Genomic DNA, 20203 nt, shown 5'->3' on the forward strand with positions numbered 1-20203 from the left:
AATCTAATGACTTCCTCTTAAATAGTTAATAAAAAGTCATGTTTAACATCAACACTAACATACCATGACATGGATGACAAACCAAATGATAAAAAGTTGGCATAGCAAATATAACTTTTTACCTTCTCATTAGTCTAAGTAGATCCACACATTGAAGAGCAGCTTTCACTGAATTAATCGATCCCTTACCATCTGCACCATCATCACAACCTTTGGGGTTGTCCCACATGAAAGAAGTACCAATTTTCTCAAAATACATTGATACCCACTGTGACACTGGCATTGTTGATGAGCTGTCAATTTCAGGTTCAATCACAGAAAATCTTGACAAAGCCCACATTACAGATTTTGAAAACGATAGAGGTAAAGCTGATGGTGAAATTCCAGTTAAAACATCCACCCACAAAAGTGGAATACAAAACCATTCTTCACAACCATGTGCTGTTAACCTTCCTACCATATTGAAATCTGTCCAGCAATTAACATCAGCTTCTTCTACTTCATTAAATGGCTGTGAGTCATCATCATCTCCATCAATCTCACAAGAGGTTTTCACAAAAGACATATGCTGATTACACTTCTTTTCCCACAAGGAAACCAGAGCTGCTGCATCAGCAACAATAATAGTCTGAATGAGATCAAATGCAGGCTGACGAAGAGATGAGTAAAGTGATGAATCCATCACAGAACGGATTACAGATGGGCCCCTGTTAAATGACACTAACAGAGATCAAATATAATACATAAAAATACAATATACACCAGATAAATGTTCTAATAAGATTAAAACAAGATATAATTGCTGCAGCATATGTGCTCCAAATTTTATTAATCTAGAGCTCAGAAACCTGGAAACACTCTTGTTAAACAGACCACAAAAAAGTGCAAATATAAATTGATAATCTCATGATGAAAACAAATGTTAAGTCTCAGTATAATTATTCAAAACATAATTAAAACTCATGTCTTGTCTACCAATATCTTCGCTAAATAATCAAAACAACCAACAAGTACAAGAGAGAAGAGAACAATGATGAAACAAATAATTTATTAGATCAACCAAATATAGGGGATTTATCATTATCCCCCAACCCAATTTTTAGAAGACATATTTGTAGTATTGTGTCACAACTAGAATACATAACATAGGGAACCCTGTCAGGAAAGAAGTGGAAACTAATATTTACAAGAAAATGACTTTAAGGTCACATTTTCATCTTGTTCTAGCCTTTCAAATCATTTTACACAACCATATTCTCCACAATTAAAGAATAAAGAGATATGTGTAGAGGCAATTAACAAAGGATATCCTAATATACAAAAGAGAAGGAATAAAATTGTAAAACACATAAATCTGATGTTGCATTCAAAGGACTGAGTGTAAACCCCAATGGCTACAAAGAAATTGCAGAGAAATCAAATGAGAGATGTGTGTATAAAACTTGACTCTCTTATACCGATTACTCTCCCCAAGGTAATAACAAACCACTATTTTATTTTTCAGGCCACACCATAGAGAATTTACATGACATGCCTTCGAATTCGAATTCGTGTTCAGCAACAAGAATTTTGTATGAAGTTCAACAAGGAAAAAAATTCAGAAAGACAATCGGTTTGTTTTAGATAAGTAATATATCCAGAAAATTATCAAAACAGTTTAGTATTGTTAAATAAATTTGAAATCATTATAAAAAATGACACATTTATAAAATATGAACCATAAGAAGCATGTGAAATAACTCAATATAAATAAGTTTAAAACTTTAACTTAAATATTCAAATGTATCAGTTTTAAAATAAAAAACATTATTATATTAAATATTTAAATAATATATTTGACATTTGTTAAATATAAATAAAATAGGTCAAATTTAGAAAATTAGATTTAAATATTTTATTTTAAATTTGTTGAATTTTATATATAAATAGTTTAAAATTTAAGTCCATTATTTTAAATATGAAATTTTAATTTATTAAATGTTAATACTTAAAAAGAAGACTTTAAATTTGATATTTTATTTTTTCATAACAATTTAATGTAAACAAAATAATATTTGACATTAATAAATTAAATAACTAATCAATAATTATTAATTATTTTTTTTAAATCTGCAATGCTTGACGGTGTTCCTCCAACTCCTCCTCCTACGCTAATTGCAAATGTTGGCCACCTCAAATCAGGCTATCTCCCTCATGGCATCGAGGGGTTTGGTTCCAAGGTCGCCGAAAGTGCAGCACCTACTCGCTTGATTGGAAGACAATCTGTCAAGGAGGCCAAGCACGGTGCTAGGGCTTGCAATGACCCTTTGTCACATCATACAAGACGACAAAACACTAGCCTATGAAATCAAAACAGGCAGTCTCTATGCTTTGGTTTGGAGGGGACCGTGTAGGGACAAGCAAACACACTGCCATCCTCTAATCTTCCGAGGAAATCTCTCAATGGGTTTGGCGTCCTTGATCTACTTGGTTCCACCAATCTAGTTAATTGCTCTTGTTGGTTGAAAATTTTGTACACTTGGGGGAAATATACAAAATTGTGGTTTCAACCACAGCACACGAGTAAAAACTCTCCTAATTAAGGGAAGGCTCCCCCTATCTAACTAAAACTGAAATAAAAACAGGATGGGACAGCAGTCTTCCTTCTTTCTTCAAGAAAGACAATATCCTTTTCTCTTCACAGAAAAGGATAGCGATTGAAAATGAACAGCAGTAACTACTTTCAAGTGAAATGAGAGAAAGGAAATGAAGTTTCCTGAAAGCGCAAAGACTTCCGTCACTTCCTTCGGGACGGGACAGCAATATCAAGCTCAAAGACTTGACTATTGGAAGTCCTATCTAACCTTTGCTAGACTAAATTTTTACAATGGATAAAAGATAACAGCTCAAAGACTGGAATAATTTATTCTTTTAACACAAAGACAAGAACTAATACAAGCTCAAAGACTTGCTGCTATTTCTTATCAAACAGTAATTTTCCTCAAGAATAGACGCAAGCTCAAAGACTTGCTGCTCCTTCTAGAGATTTTCCTATTTTAATTAATCTTCTCTACTTGCAGCTCAAAGACTTCAAATCAGATTGGACTAAGCTCCTTTAGAAACACTTTGCATAGAATAAATAAAAAGAATGAAACTCAAACATGTAGCTCAAAGACTCAAAACTTGAGTAATCCTTCTTTCTTATTCTTCAAAACCTTCAATTCACATACATAAGCTCAAAGACTTCTTGCTGTAAATTTGGCAGAGTTTTTGCTTGCCTTCCAAAAGATAAAAATTACAATAGACTCCTCCAGTATTTATAGAAGAGGAGCCTTGAGAAAAAGGTGGGAGGATCCTAACTAACTTGAGAGATTCTCTCAACCACCAAGACTCATTCAATAACTAACTGAGACTTCATTAACTAACTAAGAGTTACTCCAACTAACTAAGACTTATTCCAACTACAGTCCTAATCGGACACAACTTGTAGTTGTCTTACGTGTAATTACAAAAGTGCAAGTAATGTGTAACTTGCATTTTACAAAAAAAATACTTTTACATGTAACTTGTCAAAACGAAATTACAAATGCATAACTAAAACTATTCCATGTGTCTAAAGACACGACTCTAACTGCATCATCCTTTGTCTGTGATGATCTTCATGTCGCTTCAGGATGCTAGAACTTGAAGTATTCTAGATTGGTAAAGACATCTTGAACCGGAACAGGAACTTGCATCCTTGTCTTCTTGCTTGGGGTAGTACTAGCTTTTCAAGAGGGAACGGGCTGCCTTCCTCTTTTCATGTCATGACCATCTTTGTCTTGAAAGCATTCTATGCTCTCAACCATGAATTGTTGTTGTATCTCTTCTTTGTATCATCCTTCATTCTTGAAATTTGCTTGCAAAATAAGGCCCATGCCTTAATCCATTGATTTGGTAGATCGTGTGTGCAAACCGGACTGACAAGGGAAGAGAGAAATTGATGCAAAAACGGGCTCACCAGTGAATTTCGGGTTTTGGAAGTTGCATTACATGTGTGGGGAAAACAAGAGCATTAACTTGCAAATGTGGGAACAAACATGCAACTTCATATGTGTAATGGGTAACTACAAGTTTGCACTTGTAATTGGACCTTTAAAACTCATTTTCAAGTGTTTTTTGAGTGCATTTTGGACCAATTTCGGGTTCTGGATGGCTGACTGCAAGTAGACTTTAAATGGGGAAAATGAATGAAGGTGTGAAATGAGTGGATGAATTGGTATGTACGGATGAGGGAATTGGAAGCGGATAGGTAAAAATGAATTTCAAGAAGATCACTTGGAACTTTGCCAATGCAAAAATGGGAAGAACTTTCAACTTGCAACCCGGATTTCAAAAAAAAAAAAAGATGGTTAAATCTTTTATCCGTAAGGGAAGAACAATGATTTTCATCCAACTTGTAATCGGAATTTAAAATCCCGAATACAAGTAAAGAGGGAAAATGGGGAAGAACAATGCAATTCTAAAATTGCTTTACAAAAGAGAAAATCTCTCTCACAAAATCTGATTTTTGGGGAAGAACCAACCATTTACAAATTTACAACTAGAAAGAAAAAAAAAACAAGAAAACAAGAAAAAAGAAACAAGAAGAAAATAAATCTTACCTTGCTCCAATGTGAAAATGCCTCTCCAAAAGATAATCAATCTTTGAAATAAAGAAGAATCTCTTAAAAAGAAATTAACCGTATTCCAAAACCCTAGCCACGTTTTTGAAAAAATGGCAAAAACTGAAAAACGTGGCAGCAAATGCATGAGAAATGGCATGGAAAATGGCCAAGACTCTTTCTAACCTCAATACCTTAGCATACCAAGCCAAAACGATTCATAACATTGCTGATTCGTGACATTTTTAATGAAGAAAAACGTGGTTTTTTAGCAAAAACGTGTTTGCTGTTATAAACCTAAAAACCAGCAAACTTAACCTCCATGTGGCGTGAAAGGTGTCTAAAAATGCATGGAAATAGGAAGGAATCCAAAACGCCTTCTATCTCCCAAAAAATCTCCACAAAAATTTGCTAAAAATCTTCAAAAAACATGTTTTTCCTTGCAATTCGGGTTTTTTGGAACAAATAGCAAGTTTAAAATGTATGAAACAATGAAAATCGGGTTTTTTGGAGGATATGACAAGTTTAAAATTTCACTTTTTCAACATGTTAGGCAAAATCGGGATTTTTTGGCCAAATAGCAAGTTTAAAATGTCAAAAATGCACTTTATGAGCAAAATCGGGTTTTTTGGACCAAAGTGCAAGTTTTAAATTGTCACTTTTTCACTTACAAGGCAAAATCGGGTTTTTTCACCAAATAGCAAGTTTACTTGCACATATGTAATGGGGATTTAAAATCCCTATTACATGTGAAAGCCATTAAAGTAGGGGTTTTTTGACCAAACTGCAAGTTTACTTGCAGTTGAGCCAAAAAATCCCTATTTTAACTAAAAATGACCAAAAAACAATAAAAAGATAAAAACAACAAAGGGGAAATTTAAAACAAATTACAAGTAACATCTTTTAAATAAAAGTGCACATGTAATAAGTCAAAAATTCCCCTACAAAGACCAAAACAATGAATATCATTAAAACTTGCAGTTTGAAGAAAATTCTCCACCTGCAGTCGGGATTTTAAAACCCGAAATTGAAGGAAAGACATAGCAAACGAACCCAGAATTTGACGAAATTCGAAACGTAGTTCGAGGATGGACTGAGGATTAAGCCAGTCCAAGGATTAGTCGAAATTCTGCCTCGGGAAGCATGCCATAGAGTAAAATTTTTCATTTTTTCACAAAAATTTCATGTAATGGTCCTTCATTTTTGAAAACAAAAATGAGGACAACAGCTCTGAAACAGTTCCAGATATTTGTCTAGAAGGTTTGGCTAACAACAGGGAGGATTTTTTACAAATCCATGCCTTAATTTGTAGATTTACTAAACTATCTAAAGTTAGGTGAATTGCATGCTTGTATTTTAGTAAGTTGGAAAGATTTATAAGGGATGAAATTTGCGTATTCCCCTCTGCCAAGAGATTATTCATTCTTGAGTTTGAGTCTATCGCAAACAAGGTTTGGATGCTAGAAAATGGCCCTTGGGTTCTCCTGGGTGACTTCCTATGCATAAAGCCCTGGTATCCCTCCTTTGATCCACAAACTAAGACCTTCTCCTCTGCCTTTTTTAGGGTGCACTTACCTTATCTTCCCTTCCATTTTTGAGAATTATATTGTTTATAGCATAGTTGGAAAACTCGCTAAGTACTCGCAAGCCAATTCACTAGGTGAGTCACTCACCCAATAACTCGCAAGTGGAGCTTTGGAAGTTGATTATTTCATCTAAGCTGCAATGTAGTTCATCATCAATTCCTCATCTTACACATCTTTATTCATTTGGACAACCCTTCCATATGGTAGTTTTGGGCCTTGAATGGACTTTATCAACACTTCCTCATCTTACACATCTCTATCCATTTGGACAACCCTTCTTCAAAGCTCACTTGTGTACTCCTACACACTTGTTCTTTCTATTTCAAAACTTGTCACTCCGCACATTTTTATCTTCCAAGACATATTGGGTAAAAGTGTTTCTTAATCAGTTTCTTAAACTGATCCCAATAACTAATGGGAACTTGTTTTATTAAAGCCATTGAAGATGAGAGACTTTCAAACAAGTTTAAAACCTGCTTTGCCATTCTCAATCTAGCAAAAGAAATATTTTGTTCCAAACTAAGAGAATGTCTACTAAAGTATACCTCCATTTGTCCCAAACCACAGTTAAACTTCTCTGCATCTACTTCCCCTTTGAATGGTAGAATCTCAATCTTTCCTGCTGCCTTAAACTAAGGTGTCCTTGATAGACTTGACTTGCCATGTTATTGCTCCTCTTCTTCTATGAGTAAGCCTTCCCCTTCCTCTCGACATCCTTCAATAAGCACAACTCCATGAGAGCCACTATGTTACCATTCATACTCTCCATTGACATAAGTATGCTCGCAAGTGTGCAACATTAGCTTCAAGATTGAGGAACCTTGCTTTTTCATTAAGGGTTTTTGCGTCTCTTACTATTCTTCCGAGAGCTCTCTTCCAACTACAAGATTCAACATCTCTTTGCAAAGGCAACAAATCTTTCCCAATTGACCTGGTTGTGGGCATCTACCTACAAAATCACTTATGACAACTTCCACAAAAGGAAATAACTTGCTCTATTACCAATCTGATTCAAAATTTAAAGAAGACTGTCATATACTAGCCATCAGCATGCAGATCTAAGAAAAAATTATCCACTGCATTTGACTATGAACTAGAAAAAAAATGAAAGCAAAGAACCACTGCAAAAGAACAAACAAGGATTTTACCATAAAGAACCCAAATTATGAGAGTTACAAACATTTCTAGACATGTGACCAAGCTGTCAGTTCATGCAATGATTGGAACCACCACTCCAATACAATACCACCTAAAGATTATTCAGTCGCAGCTGCAATTACCACAGTAAATACATAAATGTCACCCAGCACAATTGGTGGCTTTGCATTGTAGCTAAAAAGCCTTCATTTTCCCTTCATTTTGCTTCCTTTCAACACCTACATCTTACACAATGTGTGTTTTAACTGTCACTTCACCTATAAAGTCATCCAATTCCTTTATAAAAATATGATCTCCCTTGTCATCACCCAAGTTATGATAGAGGAAGGATGCTAGTGGTGTAAACCCACCTTAGTGAGTCACTTTGACTTGATTGTGATCCTTTTGAATATTTTATTAACTCTCTCTAATGCATTTGTTGCCTATAAAAGCAACTCACTCATTTATAATTTGACAAACAAGTACTTGCATTCATTCATATAGCATTATAATGCATTTATTATTCATTTCTTCATGTTAACTCACTGCCATGTTCTTTTATTTTTGTGAGCATTTCCAACATTTATCAACAAATATAGCTTCTATAGTATTCATTAACATTAACAAATAAAACCAAATTTGGAAAGGAAATTGTGATGAAGCCTATGGCAAGGAAATTGTGATGTCATGTTATAATGCACTTTGTGATGGTCCAAAGACTAATAATCCTCTGCCTCCACAGAAAACTACTTATGTAAAGGAGGATAATAAAAAAAGAAACTAAAGAACAGACCATCTAACTCTGACTCAGGCTCAGAGAAGAAAGTGACAAAAAAGGGCAAAGAAGATAAGAATCCAAAATGTCTTAATAGATTGTATAAGAATCGAAAGAATACTCCCCCTGCCCCCCTAATCCTTAATGAATTTCAACAATTGCAGCTGGAAGTTAGGAGTCTGGAGTCAGTTTATAGGAAGTATGTGGTTGGAGCCTTTTGCAATAATAGACTGTTTATGGGTTTGTTTGCCTTCAAGAGGTCAAGGTGGTTGGATTTCAGGCACAGAATGTTCTTAATTTCATTTGGAGAAATGCAAAAATGATTATCTCAAACCATGAAAAGAGTAAAGGGGGTACTGCTATCCTCATGCACCCCAAGTCGCAAAAAAATACTACTTAGCGCGGCTCTTTCCCCCATGATAGACTTGTTTGGTTCTCCTTGTCCTTTGTTATTGAGGTCTTGGGAGTTTGCTCTCTCTACACCTCAAATGATTATAGAGAAAGGTCTGACTAGTGGAATAGGATGGCTAAGAAGCTCCCAAAAATTCCTTGGATTTGCAATGGAGACTTTAATATGATTGAAAACAAAACTAGCAAAAAAGGTGGTAAGGATTCACTTTGGAAAGGGGATGAGTTGTTTTTCTGGAGAATCTCATTACAAGCTGGGAAGGAATGCACTGGACCAAGCATGATAAAAAAAATGTGGCAATGGTTCTCTTAAATTTTGAAAAGGCCTATGATAGGATTGAGTGGCTTTTTGTGTTGGATATCCTTCGTGTATTTGGTTTTCCCCCTAACTTTTGTAAATAGATTAATATCCTCTTCAGTGACTCGTCCATTGTTGTGGATGTGAATGGTGAACTTGTTGGTATCTGTTTTATCATCTACCAAACATTAGAATAAGATACCCGAAGGTATTCTATCATCTCCTGAAAAATCACTATTGTTTCCAAGGTCTATATGTGCGAACAAGCGACTTTAGTGGGATAGCTACTCGAGTAGTGTTTGCTGAAAACCTCAAGGGGGACTCACCTTAACAAATGTCTTTTGAACTGCTGGACTTAGACGGATTTAGCAATTTTAGGCTCTCTCTTTTTTTTAGATTTTCCGGGATTTAGACTTTCAAAAAGGGAAAAAGGGATAGGGTTTGAGAAAGCTGATCTAATCCTACGAACTTCGGAGACGGTATCAACTGGATGTTCTCAAGAAACCACACTTTGTTTCACCACACTGAGGACAACTACACAAAGCGGGTGCAATCTTCAACGGGTTGTGCTTATGATTGAAATACTGGCAAGCACAGAGGATAGGCTCAGACTAACTTTGCACAGTGAGATGGAAATCATCCATTCACCAAAAGTATGAGCAAAGATACACCGTCAATTAACACTTATCAAATCCTTCATTCAATTCTAATAACATGAAAGCAAATCTAAATTAATTTTAAACTAAAGTGTTGAGGAAATTGAAACCATGCTAATCATTCAAACAATAGAGATTACAAAGCCTTAAGAGAAAGCGCACATGCATTATATTATTTGAAAATGACCTTCACGCAACAATATGTCAAAAACCTCACACTCTCCAAATGAGAAGAGGTAGCCTTATATAGTTTTTCATAAAAAAATGAACGACCGAGATCAAATAGTGATCAAGGGCCCAGATTGAAAGCTACAAACCCTAATTAGGGTTTCCCAAAACTCTATTAGTTTGAAAGAATGAGAAAATGACATGTGGCACAACTGCTATTGTCACTGAGGTGAGTGTCCAGTTTCCCCTTTTGCAGATTTGATGTATCTGGACACAATGAGCCTGACCTCCTCCATAGTGACACTTGGCAAGTTGCTAATCTGGAAGTCAATGATGTCCACATCATCAGTACATGTGGTGAGGATGCCTTCCCACTCAACTGCTTGGGCAAGAAAGTTCTCGTCAATGAAGAGAAAACTGGCAATCCTTGAAAGATTGCCCTTATCAATCATTCCCGAGTCTTTGAAAAAGCTTGACTGAATTTTGGCTCTCAGGTTCTCTGCCTGCAAGTGTTTTTCTCGTATACTCTCTTTCTTCCAGATCTCTGATGCTACACGAAACACCTTACTCTAAATTTCTCTGACACTTTCCTCTATCTCAAAGCACTTAGTCTCGGATTTCCTCAGGACTTCAATCCTGGTGACCAAAGCATAATACCAGGTGTTAAAGTCATATCTATGCCTAGCCTATATGACACCTGCATCCACCAAACTTCATTTTGACAAACCTCGAATAACCTTCAATTGCGGAAGTATTTCATCTTGAATTTCTTCAACATCTTCCCAATTTGCAGCTAGGTCCTGAATTCGGCTAACTAATGAAGAGGCTGACTCATGTGCTGATACTAAATTTTCTACAAGTATGTCAACACGTGTCGAAGCATCTGAAATCCATTCCTTGGCCTATGTGAATGTGCCCTTCATGTCCTCATAATCCTTCATTGACTCTTGCTGAAGAGGCTACGGAGGGGTGACCGGTACCTCATGGTTGAGTGGCCTGGTGAGATGGAGAACATATTTCCTCCACTGCTTGATCTCTTCCTCAACCTTCTTCCTTTTCTCCTTCTCCTGGGCTAGACTCACCTTGAGGGCGTTGCAAGAGTCGTCAACGTACTGGACTTCTTGGTCTTGAGTAGGCTTACCCAACTCTATAGTGGTAATCTTATAATCCTCTGGGCCAATGTTGTCCCGAATTTTTCCTTCCTTTGGCACAGCTATCTAAACTGTCCGAAACCCTGCACTATCCCTCTGAATCAAAGAGAATTTTCTGCCTAGCTTAGGTGGCTTGACTATGACTGGTTCGTTCACCTTTTCCAGAAATGTTGTTGTATTCTCTTCAGAATGGGTTTCCTTAGGGACCTTAGCCCTTATCCTTTCCCTCAGCCAATCAGGAATAGTTGACTGCTCCACAGTATTTTGATCAAACCCATCAGCTGTCCTTCCTGGTCCAGTATCTATACCATCAAGGAAAACTACTGGGGGCTCACGCTCTTCAACTTCTGTGGCTGTATTTGAAACTTGTTCCCTATCTGGACTTTGGACAGCTTCTTTCATTATTTCCTCAATTGAAGGAGAAGGCACTCTCACTTCATTATTTACCATATATGTGTCCATCTCTTGCTCTTCAACTGCATTTTGATTAGGCACAGCAGACGCGGCACTCAGGATGGAATGACCTTCGTTGGACTCCTGTCTCTCCCCGACAATGTTTTTTCCTCTGGCCTTTCTAGAGCTTCCACCTAATTCCTTCCTCTTCCGAGACCCAACACTCTCTGGATTCCGAGCATTGCCTGTAGAGATACAAGGGTTGGAGGACACAGAGTCATCTACTCCCATCAAATCATAGGTCAAGGCCACACCTTTAGACTTCAATTGTTTCGTCCTCTTAGATGTCCACCACTTAGAGTATTCGACCACCGACCTCATGAGGTCTGCCAGATCTGACTTCTCTCCCTCTGCCCAATCGGTCAAGGCTAGTGGTTCATTCCTCATCTTCTCAAAGCCTGGCTGCTGAAGCTCAAGGTTGTCTTCTACTTGATCAGCAACTCTAAATACCTTCGTTGCTCTTACCATGCTCAAGGGAATCCTTGACCAAAATATCCTCCTGATTTCGAAACTATTGGCTACGTTAGCCCAATAATCTTCCAAATCAGCTCTGTGCTGACAGGCATGTTTCAGCAGTGGCAGCGCCTTGTGATGACAGGCATGTTTCTAGTCCATTTCCAATCGTGAGAGAGGAGGCTCCTGCCTTCGTTTGCTTATCTCTTTGAATTGTCATATATCCCTCCAATTGCCTCACAACCTCTAGTAGCACGACTTCGTTGTAGGGTAAGCTGGGAGCTTATAAGGAGATCCGGAAAAACCCTGAATTCTGATGTAAGTGAACTTCGGGTATTGAATATACCAATATCTGAATCTACTTATGAAGTCCATAGACTCTGGAGAGAGTCTCTGATGTAGTCCACCTTGCAGCGTCTATGTGATGTGCATGAGAAATGTATCATTCACCCTCTTGAAATGGAACTTTTCTTCCATGGGGATAACAGTCATAGACGGGAAACTGATTTTCTTTGTTTCCCACTTCCCCTTTGCACGTGAGGCCTCTGTATCTGTAGGTTCTAGACAAGGAATAGAACAAGTATTGGCTCATGAAGAAGGTTCTATTTGCTTCCAGATTCTTCAGTTGGCTGTCCAAGTTATCACTTATCATTCGAGCCCAGTCTATCATCTTAACTCCGTTCATTATTTCATTTATAAAATAATACATCCAAGGCTCAAATGGGGCGCCTTGGGGATTACCCATTATCCTATTCAGCAAGACAATCATATCTCCGATATCTTCTTTGAAGTACGCCCTCACCAAGCTCTTCCTCTGTAATTTGGAGGCACCTTTCCTTGGCTTGTCCAGCCAGGAATGATTGACGATGGCATCATACTAATCCAAATGATCCTGATACATGCGATCAGCTTCATCCTTGGTTACGTACACAGCATTATGATATTCTGGAATTCTGAAGGCTTCCCTGATGGCCTCATCGCTGATGTTTGCCAACACTCTTCCATCTGGTGCGACAATATCCCTACTGACAAGGTTGTAGTGCCTAGCACACTCAGCTACCAACTCAGTGCACTGCATGGTAGGGAGAAAACCAGCAGCATGCACGATGCCACTTTTCATCATCTTTCGCGTGGTCATGATAGGCACGAGGTTATCTAAACCGAACAGATGCTTCTTGAACTCCCTCAGATTGATATGCCTAAGGTTAGTGTCACTAACATTCTTCCATTTCGAGGTCATCCTCAACTCAAGAGGAGCATCCTTGTCTACTTGGAACTTCATCGTGCCTAAAATCTGCAAATAAACATGAAGCTTAAGTTAGAAATCAGATCTTGGATTAAAGAAAATCGAGGCTGCGAATGGCTAAGTGCTTGGAGATTTTTTACTTCACTTTCATACTTAGCCACAAAAATGGATTTTCACATGTAAACTCTTCAACCTAAGGACATTTATGATTGTAATCCAAAAAGGCCAAGTTCTATAACTTCAAAATTATCATTCCATTTAGTCAACAAAATGATTTTTCTCACTAAAAATTTGAATAGGTCCACAAAAATTACTTCCAACGAATCTGGATAACTCAGAAATATGCAATAAATCAGCATTTTAAAAACCAACTTCACCTTCGAATGAATGAGAAGGCGGCTAGAAGATAGAAGAAATCTTAAGAAAACTCAGAAAAATTGACAAATCTGCCTTCTACCAGCTAATTCCACTCCAAAAATCCACGGATACTTGACAAGAATGAAGCTACTAAATCAGAATTCCTCAAGAAGCTTGCCCAACCTGCAAGAGATATCCTTGCAACACCAAGATTTTCTTCCAAATGACCTTCAATCTGCGAAATACTTCTCAATGTTTTCCTTAGCTTGCTCAGAAAGTTCGAACTTCTTGTGTGAGAATGAAGAAATGAAGAATGTATTTGTAATGAAGTTGGTTTTCACAATTAGAAACATGCAAATATCCAATTCATGCTTCTAAATTCGACTTCAACCTTCAGAAAGTTTCCAATTCGATTTCGAGTTGTGCTGTCATCTCTTTAAGTTCAAAAATCTTACTCTTGTGCAAGTTTCTAAATTGTTTTCCCACTTCATATTCGAACTAGTCCTATAGATTGGCATCTTCCAAAAGGCTTCTAATTTGGAACTTAGTCTAAAGATTGTCTCAATCTGCAAACATCCTTTTTCTAATTTTGATTCATGGTTCAAACTCGAGTTTCCATTTTGATTTCTTAGCTCATTTCGAACTTGATCTTCGAATATATCTTTTTTCAACTTTCTAAATTAGTTAGCAGTTCGAATTCTAGGAAGTTTTGATGACATCACTAGCATTTGAATTTGCTGTTGACTTTGTTTGACTTCCAAGAGTAGGGCGGAGTTTTGAGACTTCAACTTGATGCTTGGGCGGAGTTTTCATCTTCTAGCTTGATGCTTGGGTGGAGTTTGGAGGTGCCTCTATCATCATGTTAGAGTTTTGTTTGCCTTAAACTTCTTTCATTTCATCCATAGGGCGGACTTTTGAAGCATCCCCACTTTATGGCGGACTTTCTCATGTCCATTCTTTTAGGCTCTCACCAAGGCGGACTTTTGAAGCATCCCCAAGGCGGAGTTTTTGCCTCTCCAATCATTATGGCTTGGGCGGAGTTTTGGACTCTCTCCATGGCGGACTTTTCTCATGTTTACTTCCTATGTCTTCCTCCTAGGGCGGATATTTTAAGCATCTCCATAGGGCAGAGCTTTGGAAGGACACCAAGGAGGGCGGAGTTTTAGTCTACCTCGTCAATCATTGCGGACTTTGGAAAGACACCAAGGAGGGCGGACTTTTGCATGACCTCTTCAAGGCGGACTTTGAAAGGTTGGCCACTTCAAGCATGGCGGAATTTTATGACATCTCCACCATAGGGTGGAGTTTGAAGGCATGACTACCAAGGTGGACTTTGAAGACACCTCAACCAAGGCAGAGTTTTAGTCTACCTCCTCAAGCATGGCGGACTTTTATGACATCTCCACCATAGGGCGGAATTTGATGACTTCTCAACTTGACCTTGCTTGGAGGGCGAGGTTTGAACACTTCTCAAGTAAGCGGACTTTTGGATAACCTCTTCAAGGCGGACTTAGGATGACCTCTAGGCAAGGCGGAGTTTTAGGAAGACTTCTTCAAGCATAGGGCGGAGTTTTGGAAGGCCTCGTGCATGGCGGACTTTCATGAGACATCTCCACCAGCATGGCGAACTTTGGAAGGTATGACTACCAAGGCGGACTTTTAGCATCTCTCCATGGCGGACTTTTGAGCTATCATCCCATAGGACGGAGTTTTAGTCTACCTCCAAGGCAGACTTTTATGACATCTCCACCAAGCACCTGCCAGTTTTAGTCTACCTCCAAGGCAAACTTTTATGACATCTCCACCAAGCACCTTGGGCAGAGTTTTCATCACCTACCATAACACTCAACATCATTCATTAGCCAGACTTAGAAAAAATTTGGAAATTTTCAAAATTTCACAATTTAACTAGATTAACTTGAAATTTGAAATCCACACTCAGGCAAACCATCTGAAGTATCATGACCCCTAAAATGTAGGAAACTAGCTTTTTAGGTCAAAACTTGGAAATCCTTGATTGCGATCGAAGCAAGTCAGTGGTATCAATGCAAACCCTAGGCCCCCACTCCGAAAAAGCAAAAAGCAGGCATCCCTAAAAAATAGGGAAAACTTTCTAAAAATAGCCATACCAAGGATTGGGCTAAAAATGCCAAAAACGAAACTTCCTAAAAAATAGGACAAAGCAAAAAAGCAAACTTTCTAAAAAATAGAAAGTTGTTCAAATTCGTCCAAATCAATTGCGATCTTTGTCCTTTGGCCTTTCTAGGCACTTTGACGGTATCCGGACTTTGTTATCACTTGGCTTGCAAAAACTAACTTTCAATCTCTAGGACTCAAACTATTCAAAACTGAGCAAGGCTAGGCAAAAACTGAAGTGGAAGGCCACGGGCACTAACAAAAACCCTAGAAAGCAAAAAAAGAGAGGGTCCCCATTTGCAATGGGGCGATGTGTGAAAAAGGTCACAACAGAACTCACATATCCAATCATACTCCAAAGGTCAATCAGATGAGGTTGTCCACTTGCCCCTACATTGTTCGTTATTGTAGTTGATGCTCTTCATTATGCGCCCATATCTGACCTAATGTCCCCCCTATCAATGGCATTACGCTTCCCAATCAAGAGCTTCTTATTGAACTCTCTGAAAATAATTTTGATAATACCATGAAGAAGCTGGAGGTTTTTTGTGCTGCCTTACATTCCAAGATAACCCTCCACAGTGATTGGTTGGTCCCATAACTCTCCCATTTGGCTAGTTAAGAAGGGATGGAATTAGTCAAACCCCCACAAGGTGGTAAGATACTTGGGTATCCCCTTTGTTGTCTCCACATCTCTAAAAGACATGTGGGAATGGCTTTTTAAGAAAACTGAGAAGAAACAACATAAATGGCATACACATCTCTACTCTTATTGGTAGGTAGAGTTCAAGTTGTCCAAAAATTTCTTGCCTCTCATGGTGCCTATCATTCCTTGGCATGGCTATTTGCCAATGTCTAGTTTGGTAAATTTCAAAAGATATCAAGGGAATTCCTATGTTTAGCTAGTAAAGGCAATAAATAAAGACAATATAAATTGGAATTGGTGTTGTCTTCCAAAAAACTAGGGAGACCTTAGCTTAAAAGACCTTAGAATACAAGGAGCTGCCCCATCTTCCAAATGGATATTTAAAGTAATTGAGAGTGAAGAGCCCTGGAAAGTATTGGTAAGAAATAATTTGGCACTGTGGCATACCTTGCACATTCATGACATATTGTTCAGCCAGTTTGAGGGTAGAGTTTTTGGTTTGCATGTCTTTACCACTTTATGGAAGGCTTGGTCTCAAATTAGACATTTGATTGCTAATGGTGCTGCTATGCACAAATCTTTCCCATGTATTGTATCAAATAGGTCCATCTGGTGGAATATTTCCTCAAATGGGAAGCCATTGACCCTCTCCCAAGGGTGCTAAACTAAAATTTGGAACTCCCTTGGGGTGAAGGTAATGCAGGATCTACTGATTAATGGTAACATGGGCTCTTGGGAACAGCTGAGGTCCAAGTATGGTTTACCAATGACACATAAGAAAAATTACTCCATGCTGTGTAGTGGTTTGGGGGACTGGTTGCCTGGGAGAATAATTAATATTGCAGATGCTATTGATAGAATTATGTGGAAAGATGGCTCCAAACTGCTATCTGTTTTAGTTAATAAAATTTATAATATGTGTGTTGGCTCAGGAGAGGTTTATAATTGGTTTAATACCTCCTGGCATTTGACTGGCCGGATTCCAAATGGACCAAAACCTTTAACCACCTTTGGCATAATTCAATTGAACCCAAGAAGACATGATTTCAATGGCTGCTTATTTTTTAAAAACTGGCTGTTGCTTATGTCTTGCATAAGTATGGGCTTCCTACTAGAAGTTGTGAATATTGTTCTCTGCCTGAAACTTGTGAACATCTTTTCTTTGAATGCAAGGGTGTTATTGCTATTTGGCCTTTGCTTATTGGTCAACCTATGAAATGGAATGATATCAATGATTTTTCTTGGCATGAGATTCTTGCTGGTTATGCAGAAGTTTTTGATGTTTATTTAAATAAGTTTTGGCTTGTTCTTTCTAATGATTTTTTCTGGTTTTTATGGAAGAAGAGGAACAAAGAAGTATTTCAAAGCAAAAGAAGACATTTTACTGAGTGAGTTCAATAGTGAACTCACTTACTTGACTATAATGTTTCAGGTTTCTACTGTGCTAGAGATCCCCAACGACCATTTCATGATCCTGCTCAAAGAAGGTATCATGCTAGTTTACAAAACAGACATTAAATCTGCCCACTTCTTCCCTCGAGGGAGAAATAATCTGAACAAGAGGAAATGAAGCTGCTCAATAAATATCCGGAAGGAAGATCACTAAACCAGATCTGGAGGTGAACACCGAGAAAAAGAAGATCAATGCCCAGGCTGACTTTTAAGAGATTGATTTGAACCTGATTGTGCCTCCCCTAGGCACAGATGATTGAGATAAAACAGAATGTCATAACAATGTGATAGGCTCTTGAGATTAGTTGCTGATATTATGATGATGACCTGGCTATCTTAGGAACTGCAAACACGTATGATATTATTTTGATTCTGCTATTTGGTGATCACCATTGATACAAACTGGAGCTGCAGCTCCATATAATGTATTTTTGTTTTGGTAAACTATCTCTAATAAACACCAAAGCTAAATATTTCATAACATGGTGAAAATATAATCAAGATTATTTGCAAATTTTAGGTTATACCACATATGCGCACACTCAAAAGGTGGACATGGAGGATCCAATCTGTAGCCACGCCCAATGATAGAAATGGCCACCTGAAAAAAAATTCTGGAATCAATACAGAGTAAAAATATATTAAGTTGGGACAGCCATAAGCATGTAAATATATAAGAATCAAAGAAACTATGATCAATCACATAACCATGCTAATAATATACAAAGATAAGTTATTGTTTCTGCAGCAATCAAGAATCAGAATGAACCAAAGAAACAACTGGACTAACCTGACAGGCCTTTTTCTTCATTAGAAGACTAAAATTGCTGCTGTGACTAACTTGGTGAAGAAGAAAATATAGAAAATGCCTACGCTGTCTTTCGAATTCTCCATCTTGCAAAGCCTCAAGTGACTGATGCATGTATATTGCGAGACTCATCAGTCATGCAATGAGACAATTTGTGCACTCACAAACCCTTTGCATCTTATACTAATTTTAAATATACATTGATAGTAAAGAAAACCAGAAAGATAAACAAGGAGTTCACCCATATAAAAGACAACTAATGTTACCAATTACATACAAGTTTTAAGAAAAAAGAAAATACCTGTAGAAATGGCTGAAAGAGGTCAAAAATTGCTTTATGATGCTTTTCCATGCATGTGTGAAAGCACTGACCTAAAAGAGTGTTCCGCATGACAGAAGGTGAAAATGTTGTTTTCAGCCAGAGTTTGCATCCTTAAAAAAAAAGATTCTTATTAGTCAGTACCTTCTGAAACCAAAATAGCCAAGCTGTTTCATAATACAGCATAGAAATAATGTGTCTAAACAACAATACTAATTGACCATACCTAGAACTTCAAATAACAGCTTGAGACAATCAACTGCATGTGAAAAGCTTTTTGTACTATCGTCGCTAACATGATTAAGAACTACACTGAGAAAAATGGGGTAGCGTTCTAAAATTCCCTCTTCAAATGCCGATGGTTCAAGGAAACCAATTCTTTCAGCAGAGGCAAATATTTAGCAACAAAAGTACAAAGTCAGAATTATACTAATACAGATATTTACCAGACAACTATAAATTGACTTCCTTGAGTTAGAATAACTTTAGAGCAAACATACAATGATTTCAGACCCAACCAAACTGACTCGCGCTCATATTGAATCCGTGGTCTTGAGTTGCTAATATCAGAAGGAGAATTATCCAAAAAATTTATGCACTTGTTCAACAAAGGCTGTATTGGCTCCAAATCAGATGCATTCCTATAAAAAAAATACAACCAACACTGTCAATGCTTCTTTTCAGGAATATTGAATATTTTTTAAGGTGAAATTAGCTTACTTTCTCTTTCAGACCACAAAAAAATATACGACTATCAGTCATTCTACTTTTGAGTACTTAAAATCTGCTTCCAGCAAAAAGAAAACTATTAAATTCACTAATCTAGATAATTTGAATGAGCTTGTGAAATGAAAGAAATGCTTTGTAGACAATGACAATAAGAAGCAAAAAATACAAACAATTTTAGAGTAAAGCTCAACCTTTTAACAAAAAAGCAATATAAACAAAACTTTTTGAATAAAATCAAACATTTATTGATAACATCTGAAACATGCATTCTTAGATAGAGATTACCCTTGGAGGCGAAGACCTGGGATAGGGCCTATTGTGGAAAGTAGAAACATTATTTGTCTCACAGAGACGCATAAGCATGAAGGGTGCAAGACTCCTTTGTTTAAAGGATAATTGAAAATGGTGATGTGGGACAAGGCAATTGAGAGTGGCCAAGGACACAGGAATATAATAGTTTTAGTAAGAGAAGAAGGTTATTTCATTCAACTTGAGAGAGAAGACTCAAATAAATAGTTTATATGGCTCAAAATCTCAGAAAACAGTAGTCTAATTAGAATTGCAGCGTGCTATTTTGCTCCACAAGTCTCAAAACTAACAAAACTAGTGGGTTAGACTACAAAGACCCCTTTGCAGCCTTAAAAAAAGATATTGCAGTGTATTCATCAGCAAGGTTTAGTCCTCCTAGTGGGCTATTTAATTGCTATTACTATAAGTGAACAAGCAAACATACTTTGTTGTAAAGAAGATTGAAATCCTATTTGGCTCATAGAATAGTGAAAGAATCAATGGGCAAGAGTTTC

At 37.5% G+C, this 20203-nt stretch overlaps 1 protein-coding gene across 3 annotated transcripts in view; it reads right to left on the reverse strand.

Annotated features, from left to right (window-relative positions):
• Positions 1-20203, reverse strand: part of LOC131037116 (uncharacterized) — a 102001-nt gene that overhangs the window by 59319 nt on the left and 22479 nt on the right. For 2 of the 3 annotated variants that reach the window (XM_057969152.2, XM_057969153.2), the window contains 6 exons: positions 19172-19312; positions 18898-19049; positions 18654-18784; positions 18335-18457; positions 18072-18145; positions 123-707 (listed from right to left, as the gene is read on the reverse strand). In XM_057969152.2, coding sequence (XP_057825135.2) covers positions 123-707; positions 18072-18145; positions 18335-18457; positions 18654-18784; positions 18898-19049; positions 19172-19312 — 1206 coding nt within the window. Of the gene's footprint in view, positions 1-122; positions 708-18071; positions 18146-18334; positions 18458-18653; positions 18785-18897; positions 19050-19171; positions 19313-20203 lie in introns of those variants that run through there. The other variant, XM_057969154.2, reaches the window with a different exon arrangement.

This window comes from Cryptomeria japonica, chromosome 2 (assembly GCF_030272615.1).
Source record: "Cryptomeria japonica chromosome 2, Sugi_1.0, whole genome shotgun sequence".
NCBI lineage: Eukaryota > Viridiplantae > Streptophyta > Pinopsida > Cupressales > Cupressaceae > Cryptomeria > Cryptomeria japonica.